General features: G+C 38.4%; 1 protein-coding gene across 9 annotated transcripts in view; it reads left to right on the top strand.

Moving 5' to 3' along the window:
- Positions 1-25,773, top strand: part of AUTS2 (activator of transcription and developmental regulator AUTS2) — a 1,131,932-nt gene that overhangs the window by 106,839 nt on the left and 999,320 nt on the right. The window contains exon 1 of one of the 9 annotated variants that reach the window (XM_072837553.1): positions 9,348-9,374. The exons of the other annotated variants lie outside the window; for them this stretch is intronic. Coding sequence (XP_072693654.1) covers positions 9,363-9,374 — 12 coding nt within the window. The 5' untranslated portion in view covers positions 9,348-9,362. Of the gene's footprint in view, positions 1-9,347; positions 9,375-25,773 lie in introns of those variants that run through there. 9 annotated transcript variants of the gene reach the window in all.

The raw sequence follows: 25,773 nt of genomic DNA on the forward strand, positions 1-25,773 counted from the left end.
TTTTTCATGATTATATTTATTTATTCATGATAGAGAGAGAGAGAGAGAGAGAGAGAGGCAGAGACACAGGCAGAGGGAGGAGCAAGCTCCATGCAGGGAGCCTGATGTGGAACTCAATCCTGGGACTCCAGGATCATGCCCTGGGCAAAAGGCAGGCGCTTAAACCGCTGAGCCACCCAGGCTGCCCCAACCTGCTCCCTTTGAATGGTCTTGTAGTTTATAGTAGTTGCTAGAAGTAAACACCACTTTCACAGTATCTAGCTCAACACAGAATTTAGAGTAAGCTATTAATAAAGGATTGCTGAAGTCAACTATGCAGTAAGCCTAATGATTTTAATAATCAATGTACATGGATTTACTCTTAGGACATACAGGTATAAGGAATGTCATGCTGCCACTTGTCAGCTGTGTGACCTTGAGCATTCTACTTATGTGTCTTAATCTTTAGTTTCTTCATCTAGGTGGTTGTGAATATTAAAGAAATTTGATATATGCAAGAACACAGTATTTGGATGCATGCAGTGTGCCTGGCACTGGTTACTAGATACATTTGTGAACAAGGCAGACCAAAGCCCTAGGCCTTGGTGGGATTAAATTCCAGATCTTATTTTGACTCTCCACCAGAGAGAATCCACTTGGTGGGAGAACATGATACCTACCATTTATGAAAAAAAGTTTTTTTAAACTGAAATAGGTGCAATAACACTTTCTTTATTTGGTACATGTAAACACTGTTTCTACCTAGTACATGTCTGGCTTGTAGAATGATTCTTAAAGTCCTTCCTTGTGCTTATTCTTATCATCTACAGCTGTCTGTATTTATGGTGTTGTCTATTAAAAAACTGATTACAGGGCGACTGGGTGGGCCTTTGGATTGGGTCATGGTCCCAGGGTTCTGGGATTGAGTCCCACATTGGGCTCTCTGCTCAGTGAAGAATCTGCTTCTCCCTCTACTTCTCTCCCCTGCTCATACTCTCTCTTTCACGATCTCTCTCAACCAACCAGCCAACCAACCAACCAAAAGACCACACTGATTAAGAGACTTCATCTAGGCTTTTGGGATTGTTGGTCTTGGGATGCTGACTGTAGAGTGTCCTTCTCTGGGTCTTTGCTTTTTTCTAGGTTGTCTGTCAGGTTCCAGAAGGGGCCTCAGAGAATGAGTTTTGAGTGACATATTTGATACTTTGAATCTCTTTGTGAAAGCTCAGTTTGTTCAAGTAAGATCTGAATGACTCAGAGGAGGACACTGTGATGTTTGGCTTACCTAGCCCTGTCTGATATCACTGCTTTGTTAGTGTCTGCAGAAACACAAGCAGAAAAAATATCCCAGGGCATCAGATTGATTAGCTCTCCAAAAGTCTTTTTTTATGGGTGACAAAGAAAAAATCTTTTTGAGATTTTTCTCCTTTTTTTTATGGATGACTAATAGAAAAAAAAAGACATTGGCAATCTTTCAGAAGCATCGTGAAAGCATTCTCATTGTGAGATTCTGGAGTTCAGGCGTGGGAGGGTGTTAGTGATCAGACATCACTTCCTTGGTGACAGGGGTAGTGGTGGTCAGTGAATCTAGAACTGTATCCTAGATGAATGGACTGTGGCTTCTGTAAAGGCACACAGATGGCAGGCACCCATCTTATGTTATGCTGAATGCTGGACCTATAGTATATGGAATGTTTAAACCAGGGTTAGCACATAGCGCGTGTTATTATGAGGGACCTATCAGGTCAGAGCTATGATCCCATCATGTGGTTACAGTTTGCATTCTTTACTCCCTGAATTTTCCCTTAGGGTGGGAATAAATAATACATGGTAATGAAAAAAAGGCATGTTTTTGTGTGTTTTTTTTTTTAAATTGAATTTTGATTTAGGACCCTGAAGGTTGTGGAATTTGGTTGCTTATTGAGAAGACTTTGGGAGAATTGGATCTCCAACATACAACTAGTCTCACATTGAATTTCTTCCATTTATTGCTACAAAGGCAGGAATGTTTTTTTGAAGCTGAGGGAGGGCTGTTCCATGCTTGTTTATCAGAGCCACCAAAAGTAGATCACACATCCCTGATGACGCAGCTGATACTCTTGCTGCCTGGTTGAGTGTGTCTGAAAGACTTGCTTCCTCGCTGCAGGTTAGGAACATGTCACAAAGCCCAATTGCTGTGGAGATAATTGCAATGAGCAGACTTCACAGGATTGTACAAGGTTGGCTAGTGGCCAGGTTTAGACTGCCTTGGAAGAATTGGCCTAAAGGCAGAGAGGAAAAGTTTAGAAATCTCTTTTCTTCCTCTTTGGTTACATTAAAGCCAGTGAAACCAGATTGAGTCTCTTGTGCCTTTTTTAGGAATAGGAGCATGTAGCTCATGTGGACTTAAACTAGTTGGTATAAGTCACAGGCAGGGGCTTTGTATGGATGTTGTGTGTTGTGCTGTCCAGGTGGAGTTAAATTTGATATCAGAGGAATGAGTTAGCCTAGCAGAGTGTAACAATCGCTTGTTAGGGTGTTCTTCAGCACAAGCAGAAATTTTCACTCTATAATGTTTTTACTGTAACTTCTTATTCTGGTGTTGACTAAGGCTCAGATGGCCATTCTGGTAGGATGGACAAGTTTCACCCATGAGAGAAGTCTTAAGGCTCAGATAGCCATTCTGATAGGTTGGACAAGGAGAATAATCTTAAAGATGGTGAATTGGTCATTCATCGTTCCTTACAAAATAAGCATATTTCTGAAACCATCCATCCTAGCGCAGTACAGATAATGAGGTACTTTTGTTCTCTGACTTTGCTGCAAGCATGTGCTGACTCATATGGAAAGGGCAAAACCAGACATTTTTCCTTCCATTGAATCATTTCACGATGAGGATTTTGTCCTTTAAAATAAACCAAAATTCTAAACTTTATCAAGTGAAAGTTTGAGGGATTTGGAAATGAGGCAAAATGCCATTCCGTTTCTTAGAAAACTTTACTGGTACCTTTTGAGCTGACATTGACTAAATTTAACTCACTGTTTCAGTAGCATCATGCAGAACATCTTACTCCTTTTTCTAGTTTGTGTTCTTTAAAATTTCCTTTAAAAAATACCAACACTTTTCCCTGTCAGCTAGATAAACCCAAATATGAAGTGATCTGAAATGACCTTAGACAAAGCAAATGATTCTGACTCCTAGCTGGGAGACTTTCTCTTCTTGAAAGCCAACCCTCTAAATTGTGGGAGGATCCAAAGCAAAATCGAATTAAGTAAGTCCCTTAATTCCCATAAATAATTTCTAAATTATCCTTTTATATATCTTATATGCAGCTTGCAAGTGAATATCGCTGTTGAGAGCTACGGTTTGTCAGGGTTCAGATTTTAATTAGTTCGTGAGAGTGCATCCTTTTGAAGCTGTATACCACAGGTGGTTGGCTAGTTCTCCAAAAAGCAATTAAAATGCCCACTGTTATAATTAAGCTTGTTACTGGTTGTATGTTCTAGTTATAAAATGTATTTGGCAATTAAGGAAACTGAGATTGAGGCCTTTGGCTGGGTTCTTTGGGATGTAGCAACTACCACCATAATACTCTGCAAAAAGAATCAACTGGTTTGGGTACCTAGATGTAAGTCATATCTGAAGTCCTTCCTTGAGTATTTATTGTTATTCCATAAGTAAGAACAACCATAGTTTTCTTTTTTTAATTGAAGTATAATTAACATATAGTAGTATATTTGTTTCAGGTGTACAGTATAATGATTCAACAGTTCTGTACATTACTTGGTGCTCACCAAGGTAACAGATTTTTATACAAGGTAAAGTTGTGGAGTTCCTGATTATGAACTATATGTACACGAGACAAAAATCTAAACTTCCAAAAGAACAGTCTTTAGCTGAAAGTCATTTTTAAGAAGCTTCATCTTATCTTTTAAGAAGGTAGTTTGACTCTGACAGTGAACATTTGATTCGTTACATTAACATCTCCATTGCTCTGGTCAAATTTTTTATCTGGTTGCTGAAAGGGAGGTTTGGGGGAAATGCTGCCAGGGATGAGATGTGGTTAATGTCTGTTCTGGAACTGCAGAGCATTGGGAGATTTGGGTTGGCCACTGGGAGAGGCTGTGATGGTCAGGGCTAGTCTTTTTTTTTTTTTTTTTTTTTTTTTTAATTTTTTTTTTTTATTTATTTATGATAGTCACAGAGAGAGAGAGAGAGGCAGAGGCACAGGCAGAGGGAGAAGCAGGCTCCATGCACTGGGAGCCCGATGTGGGATTCGATCCTGGGTCTCCAGAATCGCGCCCTGGGCCAAAGGCAGGCGCCAAACCGCTGCGCCACCCAGGGATCCCTGGTCAGGGCTAGTCTTGATGCCAGATACAGTTTTTAGTGGTTTCCTTTGTGTGTCACATGACTTTTATTCTTTGCTTCCTTTTGTTGACCATTTTGGACTGTTTCTTTGTTCCTTAACATCAAAATGCATGGTGGATGAGACCATGGGACAAATGAGTCATTTAATGGACAGGTAAAAATCAGATTTAAAGTGAGGTTGAGGTTTTCTTGTGTATTTTATTTTGGAATACATTTAGCACAGATGAAGGAAAACGTACCACTTAGTTTTGTGATTCCATCCCATTGCCTTGACTATTCATACCCATCCATCCCTATGCAATTAACATAAAAGCGATGGTTTAAAAATGAGCTTAGCATTTTGAGCTGGATAGGAGGAAGGCTTCATAGCATGTTAAATCAGAGAAGAAGAGAAAAAGGCAAGTGTTTTATAATTATTATTTGGTTTTGAAGAATAGTGGAAGGATGGATTCTTATAAGTGTACTTCCCAGAGTTCTTTTAAGGTTGTGATTAATGATACAAATTAATTTTTTATTGTAGGAAAAGTTAGAATTATTAGAGATAACACTGTTTATTTGTAGTTCTCTGGACATATCTATGTTAAGCCTATAATATATCAGTATAAAATAAATTTAAAGGCTTTTTAGTCTGAGGACACTTGCTTTAAATCCATTTATATAAGCACTTTCTATGCCTCTTTTGTAATAGGTTTTTCATAATTTATTTCTAGTCTTGTAAAAATAGAGTAGAGAAAACCAGCCATATTATCAACTTGATTCTTTGAGTTCTACAATTTCCCTATGTACAGAACAAAATAAAACTAGTCTTTGGTGAAATCCTATGACATAAGATTATTGTTCTGAGGAAATGATGAGCTCCAAAGTGTACATTTGTATGTACTATGGTATGCATTATGTGTGGTGTTTTATAGTTCAAACACAACATAATCATCATCAAATAATACACATGAAATGTGATGTGGAAATAAGTCGAGTTTGACTTAAAACAAAAAGAAACTTGGAATTTCTAAGCAGTTTTACTTGTAGATCTAAGCAGTCTAATTAGTCTTATTCATAGCTTTGATAGGCTTTTCTACATAAAGTCCTATTCAGCCTCCCGATTCACGGTCTTTCCCTCCCTTTGTGCCATAGCACCCCATGCTTCCCTCATATGGCACTTCCCATGCTGTATTGTGTATTCCTCCATGTGGCTATAAATTATTAGGATGTGAGCAGATAATTATGCTTTTTTATTTTGCCTTTTATTTTACTTTTTCCATTGAATTCCTTTAAAAAAATTTTTTTTAAATTTTTATTTATTTATGATAGTCACAGAGAGAGAGAGAGGCGCAGAGACACAGGCAGAGGGAGAAGCAGGCTCCATGCACCGGGAGCCCGATGTGGGATTCAATCCTGGGTCTCCAGGATCGCGCCCTGGGCCAAAGGCAGGCGCCAAACCGCTGCGCCACCCAGGGATCCCGTCCTTTTTAAAAAATTGAAATGTCATTGACACCCAATAAACTTCACATATTTAAACTGGATAATGAAAAAAAGATAAACTGGATAATGTGTTAAGTTTTGAGACAGTACATAATCATGAAAACATCCCACAGTTAGGATCATGAACATATTTAGTACCCTCAAAAGTTTTCTCAAGCCCTTTTATAATACTTCCCTTCTTTGTACTGATCTGTTTTCTAGCACTATAGATTACTTGGCATTGCCAATAATTTTATATAAATGGAATCTCCTACAGTTTGTCCTCTTTTCTTTTGTCTGGCTTCTTTCACTCAGCATAATTATTTTGTGATTCATCCATGTAGTAGCATGTATTGATAGTTTCCTTTTCATTGCTGAGTACTATTCTGTTGTTTGGATATACTAAAGTTTGTTTATTCATTTTTTGGGGGCGTTTCCATTTCCAGTTTTCTTTTTTTTTCTTTCTTTTTGTCCTTTCCAATTTTCTGCCATTATAAATAAAGCTATGAATATTGACATATGAATGTGCAGTTGAATATTGGCATACAAGTCTTTATATGGACCTATATTTTCATTTCTCCTTGGTAAATACCTAGGAATGGAATGTCTGTGTCATATGACAGGCATATGTTTAAATGTATAAGAAGCTGCCAAACAGTTTTATAAATTGTTTATATTATTTTACTTCCTACCAGCAGTGAATGAGAGTTCCAGTTCCTTCATATTCTTGTGAACACTTAGTATGGTCAATATTTTTAAAATTTTAGCCATTCTAATAGGCATGCAGTAGAATCTCATTTTGGTTTGCATTTCCTTAATGACTAGTGGTATTGACTATCTCTTCATGTGCTTCCACCCATATATGTTCCTTTGAGAAGAATATGCTCAAATCTTTTGTCCATTTTTATTTTTTACTTTTAAGAAAGATTTATTTATTTATTTATTTATTTATTTATTTATTTATTTATTAGAGAGAGGGAAAGCACACACATGAGTGTGTGAGTCAGGGGAGGGGCAGAGAGAAAGAGACTCCAGCAGATTCCCTGCTGAGTGTGGAGCCCTGTCTGGGGCTCCATCTCATGACCCATGAGATCCTGAGCTGAATCGAAACCAAGAGCTGACACTCAACTTAGTGAGGCATGCAGGTATCCCTCTTTCGTCCATTAAAAAAATAAAAGGCTTTTCTTCTTACTGAGTTTCAAGAGTTTTTTATGTTTTTTGAATTCTTTTGTCAAATGTATGATTTGTAAGTATATTTTTATATCTTATGGGTTTATCTTTGCATTCCCATTAACAATGTCCTTAAAAGGGCAGAAGTTTTAAATTTTGGTGAAGTATAAATATCAGTTCGTTATTTTACAGATTATATTTCTGGCATTTTAGCTAAGAAATCTTTGCCTAACCAAAGGTCACCAAGGTTTTTTCCAGTTTTGTAGTGCTAGACTTTACATTTACATCTTTGATTAATTTTGGGTTAATATCAGTATGGTGTGAGATATGGATAGAATATATTTTTTTCATATGGATAATCAGTTATTTCCACATTATTTTTTTTACAAGATTACCTTCTCTCCATTGAATCGCCTTTGTATTTTTGTCAAAATTAGATGATTCTGCACGTGTGGATCAATTTAAGATTCCCTGTTTCATTCCAACAGATTGATGCTTCTCTCTTCAATAATCACACCATCTTGATTCTTGTAGCTTTATATTTAAAATTTTGTTTGTCAACATTGTTTTGACTATTTTGCTCCTTTGCCTTTCTACGTAAATTTTAGAATCCTCTTACTTATATCTAAATATTCTCCTGGGATTTTGATTGAAATTGCATAAATCTGTAGAGAAGTTTCAGGAGCATTGTTTACTATGCTGAATTTTCTAATTTATAATCATAGTATGTCCCTCCACTTATTTTGATCTTTCTTTGATTTCTTTCCATCAGTATCTTGCAGTGTTCAGCATGCTTGTCATATATATGTTTTAAACTTCTTCATTTTACATAGCTTTCATTCATTATATAGCCTTCATTCAGAAGGTTCAGAGACTTCTCTTTGGTGCTTGAGATGTGTTTATATTACATTCTTCTATTAATAGCTTCAGTGGTGTTAGTCTTCAGTACTGCTTAAGTTTTCCAAAGGCAAACTTCCCAGAGTTTTCCAAAGAGGAAGCCAAATTACATTTGGAGTCAAATCTGCCATAGGAGATTATTGACTACATAGGTTACCCTACTTAGATAGAACATCAGTAAATTCTTTAGCTTATATAATATCTCTTGAGGCACAAGCCAAAAAAAGTGATTATCAGAAATGTTCAGAGCAATTGTAATGCAGCTGTGGTTGAAAGAAGGATTTTATAGGCTGAAAAGCTGACTACTTTTTATGCAATTAGATTAGGAGAACACTGGTGGCTCTTGAAGCGCTATCAATGTTTCTTATCCATAAAGCAATCAAGGACATATTTTGGGTTGGAAACAGAATTCACAGGCTGGTAGAGTGCTGTAGTGGAAGGATTCCATAGGGATCATCAGTTCACGGAAAGGGAAAGAAAGCCTGTTCTCTCAGTTACTTGGTTTCCCTGGAGGAAAGTATTCTCAGTGAACTCTTCCTGAAATGCAGTCTGTTTCTATTAAGAACTACAGTCACAGCCCTTCCCACTGAGCAGATTATGTCTGGCGAGGGTAGGCAGTCAGAATGGAGAGATGAGGGATTGGTATTGGGTATTAGAGCTGCTGAAGTGGCAGTTGACCAGTGTGCCTGGTGGGACTGTATGAGAACTTCCTGTGAGGGACAGATGTGGCTGGTGACTGCTTGCATAGACCAGCAGAGTTTCCTTCTGCCGGGTACTATTTTGAGTTATTTATGTGTATGAACTCATCTGATCTTACAACCTTGTGAGGTAAAGATATTGTAATCATTCCGTTTTGTGAGTGAGCAAAATGAGGCACAGAGGGATCAGGACTTTTCTAGTAGCTGATGGAGGTGGGAGAGGAATCCAGGCAGTCTGGCCCTAGAACGCGCACGTTCTTGGCCACGACATTCTGTCAGATGGCTAGAGAATGTGTATGCTATGAGATCCCAGAGAGAAATGATCCCTAAAAACCTCCCTGCTAGTCTTGGAGACCTTGAGATTCAGTTTTCTTTAGTTTTAAAATAAAAGAGACTTCTGTCAATGGTACGATTGACAGTTCATTTCTGAAGTTCCAAATTTAAAGCTCTTTGGAAGATAGATTTTCAAATATTAAATGTGTGTGTATGAAAGTTTCCCTGCTTAGAAGTCCCTTCTCTCCCACAACTATATATTATCTGTTTTGAATGTTTGTGTCCCATGTTTTTTCCCCCTCCTTTCCAAGTAAGACAGACTCAGGTTTCTATCAGAATGGAGTTAAATGTGCCTTTGATTTAGAATGTGGCAATGAGAGATTGTTTGGGTATGCATTCTTATACGGAACCAGGTATAAACAGTTTTAAAGAATCCTAGCCACTAAAATAAACAGGTGTTGGTGGGCAGAGGGTATGGAGTGGCTGCCTAGCTCTGGCTGACCAAGCATTCCTGGGGGCATTTGCCACCAGCAACCTGGATGTGGACATTAGTGAGTATAAAAGAGGAGTTGGCCAGATGAGCTCTGTTTGTGGCCTCTTATAGACATTTTACAGCATTTCAGCTGCTCCTTCTTCAGTGGGCACAGAGCCATGCTTGGCCATAACTCTTATGGGAAATAGGACAGTGTTCTAGACTGTATGGAGGATGGAGGCCAGAAGGAAGGGATGGAAGGGAGCAGAATGAAAGGAAAAAGTAATGATTTTAAATGTACTTTGCTTCAGGTATTCCAGCATCAGGGGAACCATACCTCCAGTAGAGTGTAGAATTTGTGCTTTGAGAAGGGGTTGAAACTAGGTCTTCTGGAGTGTCATGTGGAATGATTCTTTGTTGAAGCGGGGTTGGGGGTGGGGAGCATAGATGATCAAAAGGCTCTTGTTCTCTGCCTTTCTCTGTCTCTTTCTCTCTTACATATACACACACACGTCCTTGTTTTTTTGCTAATTATAGGGCAGTGAATAAGATTCATCTACTGTTTTAATCTTTGGGTATGATTAAGTAATAGAGCCATGTACTGGGTAGCATGAAAGTCTTTTTGTCCCTGCCAGTGAAGGAGGCCAAAGATGACATTTGGACTTGGACTCTTCAGTTTAAATTACTAACAATTTATTGGGAGTCTGTTATGTTCCAGGTATATCACGTGGACATGAGATATGGCATGTAAAGGCTAATTGTTGAAACAGTTTATATTGGTCTAGATATACTTCCACTAGACTGTATTCTCATGTAAGACAAAGATTATCATTGAAACTTATAGTAATGATTGTCATTTAAAACTATACAAATGTTACCCATTCTTTCTGAAAAATATAGGTGTGTATCAGGATCTTTGGTAGGTGTATTTGTTTCCTGTTTGTTGTTGTAACAAATTACCACAAATTTAGTGGCTTAAAATAATACAAATTTATTATCTTGCAGTTTTGTAGGTTAGAAGTGCAACATGAGTCTCCATGGGCTGAAATCAAGGTGTCAGCAGGGCTGTTTTTCTTCTGGAGGCTGTAGGGGAGATTCTGTTACCTGGGATTTTCAGCTTCCAGAGGATTTTTTTTTTTAATTAATTAATTAAATTTTTTTTTTCCGGAGGCTTTTTGTATTCCTTGCTGTGTCATCCCTTCCTTCATCTTCAGAGCCAGGGACTGCAGGTAGAGACCTTTTCACAATGCCATTTCTCTTTTCCCCACTTCAATAGTCATATCTTCCTCTTCTATTTAAGAACCTTTGATATTATATTAGGCCCACCTGGACAATTTAGGATAATCCCTTTAAGATTTGCTGACCAGCATCCTTAATTCCACCTACAACCTTATTAGTTCCTCTTTGTCCTATAACATGATGCCTTCAGAGGTTCCAGGAAGATAGGACATTTGACATCCTTGGGGAACCATTATTTTACCTTCCACAGTAGTGGGGAGCTTTTTCCGAATTTTGCTGATTCCCCTATTTGAGTGAAATTATATAATGGCCCCCTCCAGTCCTTTTTTGCATAATGAATTGTTACATGTGAATGTGTCCTGTGCCTGTGAGTGGCGGGAAGCTTATCATTCAGTGCCTTAAAGCCTCATACCTCTTCATTATGATAAAAACCCAGCCACCTAAACATTTAATGATTAATTGGTTTTGTAGATTCTTGGTGTTGGAACGAAGCTAGAGGTCTGCTTAGCCAGCCTGCCTTGCAGGGGCTTCCAGATGTACTATTGTGTGTCTTCCACATGGCTGTCCCACCTTTGCTGACACAGGGTGGCCTGCCTTGGCAGATAATGTCTTTGAACAGCTCTGTTTTTCTGTTAGGAAGTTCCTGCTTTATACTGAGAGGAAATCTGTCTTTTTGCAAGTATGTAGAACCTATTGGTTCTTTCTTGTTTTACTCTCTGGGGTCATATTGAATAAGTCTAATTTCCTCTTTCACACTTGAAGCCCTTGAGATATTTCTAAAGGCAGCTCTCATATCCCCCAAGTATTCGGACTAAAAATTCTCAATATCTTCAACTGTATCTCACTTGAAACTGTTTTGAGACTTTGTTCCATCCTGGTCACTCTCCTGAGTATGATACAACACAGAGAAGTGGGGACTGAAGGATGATTTAATAGGAGCCTTTAAATGCCGGGGGAATTGTCATACGGAGGAGGCTGGTAAGATCTTTGCCATCACCACGGAAACAAGAGATCACAGGCTTATATTGTGGCTAAAGAGATTTAGGTGTCAGGAAACCTGTCTTAACCTCATGGATTGAGATCGTGCAAAGGACTGCCATGGGAAGTTGAGGGATCTTTTGCCCTAGAAATGTATAAGACAGGCCTTTAACCTCAGAACTCATTTATTTCGTATCAGAGACTTTGCTTTTAGTTAAATGTTCTGCTTAAAGCATTCTTGTCATTGCTTGTCATCTATGCCTGATGCCCGGATTTCCCTCTTGTGTTGGTTCATTGGATGTAAGGTATCATCATGACTGCTGTTAATCACAGGGGGGAAGGAATATGGTTCAGGGCTTTATGAAGGAAGGGAAACAGTGGCGTAGCTCAGGATAATTAATAGCAAGTGGAGTGACAGTTTGATTCCCTGGTAGGGACCCTGGCATTGTTGAAGGAAAAAAAATCACTTTATTCTTTCATAGAGAGAGGCAGCTGTAATTCTGGTTGGATGGAATCCAATTAAAAGGAACTGACATGCAAATTGATGATCAGACAGTGTGAGCGTAGAAAAAGTCCAAGAAGAGTTCTGTAAGAAGTAGCAGTGAACAGTTAAGTGATTTGGCATGGTAATGTGCATAAGAAAAATGGAAACATATGGGTTGGCTACCTGAGCAATTATAAGTCTGAATCTCAGCCAGAAGAGAGCAGGAGATTGGTTGGTTTGGTTGGTTTATAGTACTAAACTTTTAGACATTTTGTTTGGTTGAGGCATATACATTTTGGGAATTACAGATAACAGAATGATTATAAATCAACCCTTGAGGCTTATAGGTTTCCAAATTGTCTTGGTTAAATATAATACTTCCAAAAATACAGGATGGGAATCCAAGCCTGGCTTTTGCAAAGATCTCATGGTACAGATACACGTCACCTGACCTTATGATGTGTCCTTAAAGATTTGTGTGAGAACTGACTCCTAAATTTAGGCTGAAATAGGGGAGCTTGCCATTTATAGTAATGCTATTATGAATCATTTTCTAAAGTGAAAAATCCTTTTATAACAAAGTCATGCCCAATTTATCTTTTGACTAAATTCATAAGTCCATGTATTAGGTTTACTTAAACAAAGGTATTTTTCTTTGAAATGAAATAATTATAGGGACATGTAGCAGTTAAGCTTTAGAGTAACCGAAAAAATGGACATAGTTTTGTAAGAAGTCAGTGTATTGCTTCTTAGGGAAGAAAATTCTGCTTAAGAAGTCAGATAGTTTCTGCTGCTATTATAGGAGGAGAAGGTTGCCCAGCGTATTGCAGAGAGATTTATTAGGTTCTTTTGGGAGCTGCAGCAGAACTGGCTATGAAATGTTTTGAAGGAGGAGGAAATTCAGAGGAAAGCCAAAGAAGGTGAAGTGGAGTTCACCCTGAGAGAGATGTGGAAGACTGAGCAGCTTGGAGAAGACCTCTAGGGACAGCAGCAGTGACAGGAAGAGCTTGGGGTGTACTGTGGGCAGTGCTTTCATTCAGCACGACAGTACCCACATGTCATGCTGGTTGGCAGCAAGGAATATCGCCAAAGGGGGTGCAGAATGGCCAGGGTCAGTTTTTGTTGGTTCAGGGGCCACATGTCCTATAAGCCCAATAATGTTTTGCCCCTTGCTGCCACTGGGCTCAGACATTCCAGCAGCCATGCACTCTGCCACCTTGGTCACCATTACTTTGCACTTTGCACTCTGCCTGGAATGCTCTTAACCTCAGGGCTCCCTTCCTCACTTGGAGTTTCTGCTAGAAGCTCTGTTATTAGGGAGACATTTCCTCATGATCTAGACAGAGCAAGCACTGCTCTTCCCTTACGCTGCTTTATTTTTCTTCATAGCAGTCATTTCCCCCTCAAGCATGTGTTTATTTGTTAAATGTTTTTCCCTTTTCTCTCCATCAGAAGTAAGTTCCATGAAAGTTGAGGCCCAGTGTGCTTCTCAATACCATATTCCTAGCACCTAATCCATAACAACTCATGAAGGTGATTTTTAGGCAGTCTTTGTGCCTATCACTATGGTAAGAGCTGAGAATGAGAAGGAGAATGTAGGACTCTGTTGCTGTCCTATATTATATAATATATTATATAATTATAATAGTTATAATAGCCTGAGCACAGAGTGCTGTGAGCTTTGAGAAATAAGCTGGGAATAGTCACCATAGAACTAGATCTAGAGTGATACAGAGGAGGTTCGGTGGTCAAGGCAAGGAAGGACATTATAGACTGACAAAAGAGGTTGAATGAAGTTGGAGAGATTTAGAAATGAATTTTGTGTTTGGAAGTCCTTGTGTGAATTCAATGTGGCTGCTGGAGCACAGATGGATTGTGAAGCATGGCAGAGAGGACTGAGATGTATGTTTGGGAAGAATATTTCCAACTTGGTTGATACCTAATTTGGAAAATTTTTTATTTTATTTTATTTTATTTTATTTATTTTATTTTTTTAAAAGATTTTATTTATTTATTCATAAGAGAGAGAGAGAGAGAGAGAGAGAGAGAGAGTGAGTCAGAGACACAGGCAGAGGGAGAAGCAGGTTCCATTCAGGGAGCCTAACATGGGACTCGATCCTGGGTCTCCCGGATCACACCCTGGGCTGCAGGTGGCGCTAAACTGCTAAACCACTGGGGCTGCCCTGGAAAATTTTTTAAAGACTTATTTATTTATTTGAGAGAGAGAGGTATATGGGTGGAGAGGAGGGGGAGAGGGAAGGGGAGAGGGAGAGAGAGAAAAAAGTCCCAAGCCGACTCCAACACAGGGCTCAAGCTCACCACTTTGAGTTAATGACCTGAGCCAAAACCAAGAGCTGGAGGCAAAACCAAGAGCTGGAGGCTTGAAATGCACTACCCAAACTTTTTTTTTCCAAGTTTTTATTTAAATTCTAGTTAGTTAATATAGAGTGTAATATTAGTTTCAGGTGTAGGATTTAGTGGTTGGTTCATCACTTACATATACCACAGTGCTTATACCAAGTGCCCTCCTCAATACCTGTCACCATTTCAACCCATCCCCCTGCACATCTCCCCTCTAGTAACCATGATAGTTAAGAGTCTGTTTTCTGGTTTGCCTCTCTCCCAGGCCGACCCCTGCATTCATCTGTTTTGTTTCTTAAATTCTGCGTGAGTGAAAGAATGAAACCATATGGTATTTGTCTTTCTCTGACTTATTTTGTTTAGCATAATAGTCTCTAGCTCCATCCATATTACTGCAAATAGCAAGATTTCATTCTTTTTGATGTCTGAATAATATTCCATTGTGTGTGTATGTGTATGTGTATATCTTCTCTATCCATTCATCAATTGATGGACACTTGGGCTCTTTCCATATAATTGGCTATTGTTGATAATGCTGCTATAAACATCAGGGTGCGTGTATCCCTTTGAATTAGTATTTTTGTATCCTTTGGGTAAATACCCAGTAGTATAATTGCTGAATCATAAGTTAGTTCTATTTTAAACTCTTAAAAACTATTTATTTATTTATTTATTTATTTATTTATTTATTTATTTATTTATTCATTCATTCATTCATTCATTCATTCATTTATTTACTTATTTATGTGTGTGAGAGAGAGAGAGAGAGAATGCTAGTGCATAACAGTGGGGAGGAGCAGAGGGAGGAGAGGGACAAGCAGACTCTATATTGAGCACAGAGCCCAAGGGGCTTGGCTTTGTGACCCCGAGGTGATGACCCTGAGCTGAAATCAAGAGTGAGATGCTCAACTGCCTGAGCCACCAGGTGTCCCTCTATTTTAAACGTTTTGAGGAACCTTCATACTGTTTTCCAGTATGAAAACTGGCTGCACCAGTTTATATTCCAACCAACAGTGTAGAGGGTTTCCCTTTCTCTGCATCCTTGCCAATACCTGTTGTTTGCTGTGTTGTTAATTTTAGCCATTCTGATGGGTGTGAGGTGGTATTTCATTGTAGTTTTGATTTGCATTTCCTTGATAATGAATGTTGTTGGAGCTCCAAAGTCTTTAAGCAGGGAAGCTTCAATATCCAAAAGATAGTGCTAAGGATGGATGGAAGTGGGAAAGGTGTACAGGTAGAGGTAGGATGTAGAGCAAGGGTAAATATGATTTTTCCAACTTGAAATGCATGAGAAAGTTTGGGGTTGAAAGACCATAGCATGAAAAGCAATTCCTCTTTTTTACGGATGCATAGTGATATACTTTGCATAGGCAGTGACTGAAGATCAATGACTAGCTGTTCAGTGTTTTCAGTATGGGTAAAGATGTGTCATTGCGACACAGAAGAAGAAAATGCTCTTTTAGTTCATAGAATAGATAAGTGTAATTGGAAAATGTCTTGGCATACAGATGGGAATTCTCATACCAACTCGTGTTTAGCAGCCGTGTGACCTTGGAAAGTTAATTTAACTGTTTGCCTTTCAGGAATGGACTTTGTTGATTTGTTTGCATTGTTGTGCAAAATGAAGTGTGATATTTGGGAAATTATATTAAAATTGCCTTTAGAAATATTAGGAAATGTTAGGAGTCCTTTGTTTTAATAGAAACATATCTATTTAAGGAGAATAGAACTTAAATATTCTAACAACAACAAGAAAAAGACAAGGGAAAAGAAAAGAGAGAAAAGCAGGTCTGGAATTGCTTTTTCCCTGGAATATGGTATCACCAAAGTGTCATAGCCACTTACACCCTGAGAAAAACATGACTGTTTCCAAGAGGTGGCCTGCATGGTTTTTAAAGCAGGCATTGGAGGAGCGACTTTTTGCTGCTTTTATTCTACATGTCAAAACAAGTTCTGTTTCAGCAGTTGGTGATAGCTACTATAGAGCAGTGCAGAAGCAAGAAGGAGGATTTGATCCTGTGAGATGTGCTCCTGCATATGAACCTGCAGGTCACAGCAATTTGCGCTCTCAAGGGCTGGATATCAGACAGTTGGACACTTTATCCTGCTTTTTACTGCCTTTATCATTTACAGTAGCTTCTGTAGGGTCCCCCCACCCCATTTGTCCTTGGTCATTTGGAGTTGCCAAATTGTATCTTGTTATATATGGAATGTTATATAGGCTGTGAGGTTCTCTGAGACCTTTTTGGGAAATCTGGGAAACCTTATATTTTGGATGGTTTGCCTATTTTTGAGAAGGGGGAAGGAAAGGAATGTTTTATGATAATTGCTTTGAAATAGGTCCATTTGTAGAGTTTTAACTCTGGCAAAGGACAGAACAGCTTCATGGTTAATGCTAAGTTCCTAAAGTCTGACTGCTAGGTCCAGTCCACCTTTCCCGCTTACTAGTTATGTGACTATGTGAGAGTTACTTAATTTTCCCATCTGTAAAATAGGGGAGAGTAATAGCATGTACCCGTAGGGTGGTTGTGAGGACTGCATGAGTAAAATATATGTGAACCATTTAGATAAAGGACTGGTAAACAATACATACTTTCAAAATGTTAGTTCTGGCTTTCTCATAGCCATTGGCATTTCTAAGGATTTGCGGGAAATCCTCAGATGAATCCTGGTTGAAGCCAAGCCTTTTCTGCTTGCTCTGTCAGAAAAAGACTTAATTGGCAGAGTGCTAGAAATGATTCAATGGGTAGCTCCATACCTCAGTCTACTGGCATTGTATAAGAAGCAACTCATTACACTCTAATGGTAGCTTAGTGAAATGGATGAGTCGTCTCAGTCATCGACAGAAGTCAAGCCAAGCATCCTGGAATGTCTGGGAACCACCTGGAGAGAGGACAGAAGTCTGCAGTACAGTTGTAGTGGATGGATGAGTGGGACCCAAGAGGGAACTACAAAAGCAGTGTAACTTGTGTTGATTCCAGCAAGCAGAAGGGGTTTCCAGGGTGTTCCTGAGAAAGGGATTCTGTTAAGTTGGGGAGCAGAAACCACTCAACAGGAAGAGTCAGACCACCTAGATGAACCCCTAACCTGCCACTGACATTGTCTGTCACATCCTTTGGGTGAGTCACATTTCTTCTCTGACCCTTAGTTTCTTTGTCTGTTAACTGATTAGATGAATTCTTGACTCCCATTCTTCTCCGGGCTCTGTAATTTCACAGTTTCATTGGCTTTCAAGAACTGTGCGAGGTAGGGAGTATTGCAGAACAACCTGCTGTTAGACCTTAGCCTGTGAGAATCTTCAGTTTTGTTTTTTGTTATTTCAAAGAAGTTCCTGTTCAAAAGACTATGAAGCATTTCATCATTGGTCTTGTGAGGGAATTGTCTCTTTAATCTTTCACGTTTCCTTTTTCCCTACAAGTGATATCCACAGGACTGCTGTTGTCTTCTGCTCTCTGGATCAGCACTTTTGGAGAGAAATGAAAACATTGCACTTTTAAAGACACAGAAAGCAAAAAACTAGTATCAGGATTCAAGGTTACAGAATTGGTTAACTTTCTGATTTGTTTTGCTGAGCTGAATGAAAAAGATTTGATTGAATGTTACTGCTTAGGGATAAATATTAATAACCACAAAAATGCCCCAGTGGTACTTTTTTTTCCCTCTTTGCAAAGAATTTCAAATTATGGTCTAGGACTTGGATTATTATTGTCAACTGAACATGAATATGAGAAATGTGGAGTGACTGAATAAAGGACTTGGTTGGAGGGGGGAACTCTTTCCAGGTACATGTCTGGAGGGGAGGTTTATTAGTTTGGACATGTAAGTATCAAGCAACTGCTCTGGAATTTATAAGATTAGCTAACAGAAATAATATTAGAGAGAGAGAGTGAGTGAGTGGGAGGGGCCGAGGGAGAGGGAGAGAGAATCCCAAAATGATTCCATGCAAAGCACAGAGCCCAGCATGGGACTCTATTCCACAACCTGAGCTGAAACTAGTGGTTGGACGCTCAGTGGACTGTGCCACCCAGGCACCCCAGAACCAAAGTGTTTCTAAACTTTAATATTCCACAAAGAATCTTTTAGGTTACGTTTGAGAGTTCCCAGTAATATTCAGGTAGATCTTCACCACAGCTTAAAATAAACTTACATATATAGTCAATTTCTTTTTGTTGTTGTTGTTGTTTGTTTTGTTTTATTTTTTTTGTCCTCTATCATAGCTGACTTTACCTTTTAGGGCAAAATTGGTATCGTATTGGTATTAACTTATTTGCAAAATCAACTGAAATATATCAAACATTTAATTGTAATCAGGATTTACTAATAAGAGCTGGCCCCTCCCCTCATGAAGTCCGCCTGAGTGAGGCACAAAGTTTGAAAAGTAAACATTATTATTGTGCACATACATGTCTGTAAGAGTGTGATAGGCCTGTGGTTATTTCCAGCCGACTGCCTACCGCGTAGTATGCATGTGCTAGAGATAATCATTAAGAACTTTGGGAGCAGAGAAGAGGAGACATATGCAGCTTGGAGAGAGAATGGAGAAACCTTCATGAAGGAGGTGACATTATGATGTTTCAGAGAACAGGAAGGTATATGCTCTGTAGACAGGCAGGGTTATTCTGGGGAGGGAGACTGGAATTGGAGGACATTGGAGATAACCTGACCCCTTTTGAGGTCCTAAAAGTAAGTGCAGTGTTGCCAGAGTGCTAAGTTTGTCTTAAGGGGCAGTGGAAAATGGGTGTCAGAGTATAGGCTTTTTGAGGGCTGATCTCAAACTTGAGGGGAAGATGTGTTTGGGGAGTTGTGTGCTGGGAACAGTTGCTAGCTCTCCCAGATTTCAGTGTCTCCTGAAATAGGTGTTACACTGTACTGTGGAAATACCAGGATCAGATCAGTTCGTCAATATCCAGTTAATGTACACGCAGAATTTGGGCAGCAAGGTGCAGTATATAGGGTGTTATGTGAAAACAGTGGGTATGCACAATTACAGTCTTAGTTTATGCAAGAAATCATCGTGATGCTCACTGATGGAGAGTTCAAATGTGGAAGGTGTAGGGAGAGATGTTAGATTAGCCGTTGTAATGTCTATGCCTGTGTCCCTGTCCCCCGCCCCCCAGCAATGGTTCTCAGCTTAGCTACACATTGAAATCACTTGGCTGAAAAAAAATCTTAGGTACAATTTATAGATAGTGAAATAAACAAATCTTAAGTGCACAGATCAATGAATTTTGACTAATAAACACATGTAATCCACATACCCATCAAGTTAGCATAATCATCACCTGAGAAAGTTCTTCTACTAAGTCCCATCCCAGCCTCCCAGAGGCATCCACCCTTCTGATTCCTGTTAGCAAAGCATAGTTTCTGCCTGTTTTGAGCTCCCATGAAAATGGAATCATACACTGTACTTCACTGTGTCTGGCTTCTTTTGTTAAACATAATCCTTTTGAGATTGTTTTATGTTGTACATATCTGTTCTTTTATTTATTGCTGAGTAGTATTCTCTTCTGTAGATATGTGACAATTTAACCATTTATTTCCCTATCGACATTTGAATGGTTTCAAATTTCTGGCTATTAAAAATAAAGCAGTAATGATCAATATTGTAAAAGGATTTTTTATGGATATAGGTTTTCAATTCTTTTGCATGGATGTCTAGGAGTGGAACTGTGGGGTTATTATAAGGTATGTGAGTATATGTTTAACTGTATAAGAAACTGCCAAACAGTTTTCCACCAAAGTGGTTGTCCCGATTTACATTCCTACCATTATTGCAATTAGAGTTCTGGTTGCTCCATAGTCTCAAAAGTATTTGGTGGTGTTAGTGTTTTTTATTCTAGCCATTCTGTTGAGGATAAAATCTTATCTCATTATGGTTTTGGTTTGCATTTTTCTGATGACTAGGAGTGTCGTTTGTGGTATTTATGCCTTTGGACCATTTTAATTTTGGGTTGTTTGTATGTATGCTGCTGATTCATAGGAGGTCTTAAATGTTCTAATACAAGTCCCTGGTCAGATGTATGTAGTAAGAATGTTTCTCCCAGTCTGTGGTTGGGCTTTTCCAATTTCCTAATGATGTTTTTGGATGAGCAGAAGTTTTTAATTTTGATGAAGTCTTGTCTATCTTATTTTTCCCTTTTGTGTTTCAGGTCTTTTGTGTCCTAAGATATCTTTGCTTACCTTGTGTTATAGAAATACTGATCCTTGTTTTCTTCTAGAAGCTTTATCTGTTTTTTGGTTTATGATCCATCTCAGACTTTTGTATGTGGTATAAGAGTAAATTGCTCCTTTATCCCTCTTACATTTATCCAATTTTTCTAGCATTATTTGTTGGAAAGACTTTCTTTTACTTGTTGAATATATTTGGTGCCTTTGTTGAAAATCACTTGTCTGTTTAAGTCTATTTCTCATTATTTGTGGGCGCTAAGTTCTGCTTCACTGATATATTTGCCAGTACTTTACTGCCACATTTTCTTACTTTGGCTTTATAGTAAGTGTTGAACTGCAGTAGTGTGCATCCTCCCTCTTTGTTCTTTTTTTCCTCCCAAAGATTGTTTTGACTATTCTAGGTCCTTTGCTTTTCCATATAAAATTTTAGAATCAAATTGTCAAATTCTTAAAAACAAACACCTAGCATGCTTTACAAAATCCTGTGATATCCATGCCATACGCCATGCCAGTTAAATCAGAATCTTCTGTGGGTGGAATCCAGGTATTTATCTGTTAAAACTCCTAGGTTATTTCAGATGCAGCAAAGGTTGAGAACTAATGTGCTGATGGGATTCTAGTGTGTGGTCCTCCAAAAAAGAAATTCAGTAGTGGATTACTGGGGTGGAACTTACCCTGGTGGGATATGTGTGTGAGAGTTGAAGTAGGCCCGGAAATGGAAGAGATTGCCGATGTTTGTGAAAAACGGGCAGAGTTCTTCGAGGACTGTGGAAAGGGAAATGAGAAGCTGTATGGTCTAGGAAAGCCCTCTCCTCAGTCCCCATTGGCTTCTATTGCTCAAGTACTGCTTTTGGCTATTATGCCTGATTTTTCATGATATCCTCACTCTAAGACTGCCACAAATGTAGCCTAAAAACTAGCAACTCAAGGGATGCCTGGGTGGCTCAGTTGGTTAAGTGTCTGCCTTCAGCTCAGGTAGTCTGGTTGCCCTGAGATCCAACCTCAGGTTGGGCTCCCTGAGCTGGGAGCCTCTTTTCCCTCTCCCCACTGCTGGTGTTTTTTTTCTCTCTCTCAAATGAATAAACAAAATCTTTAAAAACAAAACAAAAAACCTAGTAACCTGGAAGCGAAGGCATGTCCCTGTTTGCTAAAGCTTGTAAGTGCATTATTTTAGAGAATAACTCTCCTCTATTTTAAGGAAATGTTTGTGAAATCTGCATAACAATGACCTGGGTAGGCACATTCTAAAATGATTATGTGTTTTTACTTTTTTGAAGGTTCTGTCTTTTTAAATTTTAATGGCTTTGGGCAAACATTGATTCATCCATTCATTCCATGGTTAGGTAGTTCTGTCAGAAGTGGTGCCTCCCTAAAAGGCTTTAAAGAAAAAAGGGACAAAAAGTTGCAATCACATAATGTTGCTCTTTGGGAACCTCTAAGCTCTGTGGGCGGGTAGGTGCTTGCTTGTGGCTTTTTTTTTTTTTTTAACACATTTTCCTTCTTGGAGAAGTTGAACTAGTCTGCCGAGTCCCTCTTTCTGAGATGCAAGTTCTCCTAAACAGCTGTAGAGAATTAATTTCAGTTAGAGCTAGCAGAGCTTTGATCTCAACTTTCTGCTCAGTGTTATGGAAAATCCTTTCTGGAAAAGAGCTGGTGTCTACCTGCTATGGGATGCTTCAAAATTCAGATGAACATTGGATTTTTGAGTGTTTTCCTAGTAGAAACAGCATGGAAAATCCTTTAGTGAGCTAGATTTTACAGTGCACACAGAAAGCAAGTATTGATATATTTATATTTTTCTGCGTGTGACATATTGGTTGTACTATTTTCTTATTCTTAATAGAATTCAAATATGCCATGTCCAAATCCACACCTTACATTGCTCTGTAAGGGGTGAGACATTTTAGCCAGGAAAGAGCCTTGATAATAGCAATTTTTAAGTTTTTTTGTAAATATATGTATTCTTTGGTGGGTGGAGGGTGAGAGGAGAATCGCTTTCCCTTTGCTCTTACCATCTTATTAAACACCACACACACAACTTTCTTTTAATAACGTTTTTATAAAGAGAGAAGAGTATTCACAGATTGCTCTTTAAGAAATCCCTCCCACATTTTTTCCCTCATTTTTATACCTCTATTCTAGGATTTATCAGTAATGCACACATTACTTTTATGGCGGTGTAATCATAACAAATAATTTTATACTTTACTTAACATTAAAAAAACCATTTCTACGTTGCTATGTTATCTTCATAATTAGTAATTTAATGACTGCATAATAGTACATCAAATTGTGCTATGATTTACATTTTTCTAATGTTTGAAGTTTTCAATTTTGTGCCATTATACCACAAAGAACTTATTTGTGCATAGGATTCCCTCTGCCCCCTTAATTTCTTTGATATGTTTTCTGTTGTAGAATAATAACAGGGTGTCTTTTTGTTTTAAGGGTTTTATCAGCGTACAGTTTACACTGCATATTATTGTCAGTGATATAAGGTGTACTTGTCTTGAAAATTATCATTATTTACATTTTTAGGGATAACTGTATCACTAAAAAGGCTGTACTTTCCCTTTATTTTTTACACTAGTTTGAACCTCATTCATGTTTGCATTTTACTGGTTTATGGATTGGAATTTTTTCCCATAACTGATGGGAAGTTTTTATGTTACACATTGAGTAACCCTTGGCAATATTTGTTATGAATACTTTTTCCAGTTCCTTTTCACTTTAGTTTTCCATTATAAAGGAGTTTATGTGGTTGAATTTTTAAAATTTTCTTTTTTGACTTCTGTTGCCTTAAGATGAACAAACTTATCATCCTTTGAGAGGTACAATACCAATTCTGCTTTTTATCTCCCAGTATTTCCTGTGGTTTAATTAAAAGACCTTTTTTGGATCTGCCTTAGTTTCTGTTGATTCATGTGTCCTCTTCTTACCTGCAGTGCTACGAGGAAAGGTGGTTAAATCGGGAGTTTGAGTTGTTCACAGGTCTTGGGAGAGGAATAGAAACAGCCAGAATTCCTATCTTGTCTTCCTGTAATGTCTACAAGTCTGTGTTTACTCGTCTTTAAAGCTGGGATGAGAATAACAAATGTACAGAGAATTTTTTAATGCACTTAAGCCTTCTCTTAAGCACTGTTAAGAACCTCGGTTAGAAGTGTTTCAAATACCAAGTAGCTGTAACCTTTGATTAATATGTGCATCATCATTTCTTGGATTTTTATCAATAGTTAGAGACCACATGGGATCTTTGCTGTCTTCTGAAGCTAACCACGACCCCGTGACTTGTGGATTTGGGGATGTGGGTCTAGAAAAAAACTGTAAACTGAGGATGACCATCAGAAATATGTAGTATGTGAATCAGGTCTGAGTCCCCAGTGAGGATTCTGGGGAATAGATAAGAGATATGACTTCAGGAAGTAGAAGTACCTGAGGCAGTGTGGATAAAACACAGGAGCTTGACAGAAAGATTTGTTTAACCCAACTTTGCCACTTTTACTTATGTGACCTTGGGTAAGTCATTCAGCCTCTCCAAACTGTTTCCTCAGTTATAAAATGAATTAATATTGATGAGTTTTTTAATGAAATAAGAAAATTTATGTGAAATATTCAACATAGTATCTAACTCATGCCAAGCAAATGCCAAGGAAATTATAGTTGGTATTATTACTTGTATTAATAGGTAACATTTGTATAACATTTATGAATTACAGAGCCCTTTAACATGCTGTTTCTCATCTGTGAATTGGAATGCTTTGTACAGAATGTTTTTTTATATTTTCTACTGGCTTTTTATATTCATAGTCTCAAGAGGATGTTCCCGTTAGTTACCTGTACAGCTTGTGTACACTCAGTTGGCATTTGTCATGTACTTTCATACCAATGTCTTATTATCTAAATCAAATTCTAAAACTCTGTGTTAGTACAAAGGTTGTATCTTATTCATCTGGGCCACAAAGTCCACACCCATCACTGTTGGAGGCTCTAGTTCTACCATTTATTTATTATTTAAGTGACCATAGGCAAGTTAGTCTCTAGCTTGCCAGGGCCACCCTTTCCTCATATGTAAAATGGATAACAAATTTCTTGTGAGGATTACTTCAGTCAATCCATTGGAAAGTACTCTATATAGCATACTAGAAATTTTTTCCACACCTCACTGTGCCTAGCATGATAGTCATTGCTTAGAAGATACATGTTCATTGGAGTTAGAGGCTGAGGGGAAGCTGTGTGTACCCAAGTCTTACCTTTAGTATCAAGATACTTTCATTTAGAAAGGGAAGATTGTTCTTTGTGGCTAGTTGTCATGCAGGGTGCTATGGCAGGCTAATTAATACTCTGGTACCCTTGCCTTTGAAATGTTTGCTTCTTGCAATAAAACATGTGGGGCATAGTTACACATAGGTGCTCAAAACATGTTCAGAGCTTTAATCCTAACTGGAGGGAATAGGCTTAGTCTATAATAACTACATCTGGATTTTGGGTGTGTGATCTCTGGTCAATCTGGAGGGCTGCACATGAGGCCCAATAGTCAGTGAACACTGGGGTACTGGCTAGCAGAATCAACTTTGTTTCTCCTGGAATTCTTTTTTTCTGGTAGATCACAGCTATATTTCTGTGTGTCCTTGGTTTACATTTTTTTTTTAATTTTCCAATATGATTTTCAGACGTGGCAATACTAAAATGTTAGCTGTGGTCAGTTTTAATAGATAAGATTTTTAAAAAATTTTTATTTATTTATGATAGTCACACACAGAGAGAGAGAGAGAGGCAGAGACAAAGGCAGAGGGAGAAGCAGGCTCCATGCACCAGGAGCCCGACATGGGATTCGATCCCGGGTCTCCAGGATCGGGCCCTGGGACAAAGGCAGGCGCTAAACCGCTGTGCCACCCAGGGATCCCAGTTTTAATAGATAAAGCCCAAATTCTAGGTATCCATTTCTCTCTTAAAATAAAATAAATAAATAAATGAATGAAAAATAAATAAATAAAGTCATGCTATGAAGGAAAAAAAAACTAAAATATTTAATAAAAAAAATTCCTTTGTTCATTTTGGAAAATGGTACCTTTGTTAATCCCCTAAGAGACAATTTATTATATTCTGACAGTATTTGAATAGTGTGATGTCTCAGTTTAAATTTATTTTTCCTGGCACAGTTTTTATTCTGTAAAACTTGTACCGTTAGGAAGAGGATGTTTGTTTCTCATGGGGAAGGGAAGAGCCTAGTGGACAGAAAAAGGGTGAA

The sequence above is a fragment of the Canis lupus genome, chromosome 8 (genome assembly GCF_048164855.1).
Source record: "Canis lupus baileyi chromosome 8, mCanLup2.hap1, whole genome shotgun sequence".
NCBI classification, from domain to species: domain Eukaryota; kingdom Metazoa; phylum Chordata; class Mammalia; order Carnivora; family Canidae; genus Canis; species Canis lupus.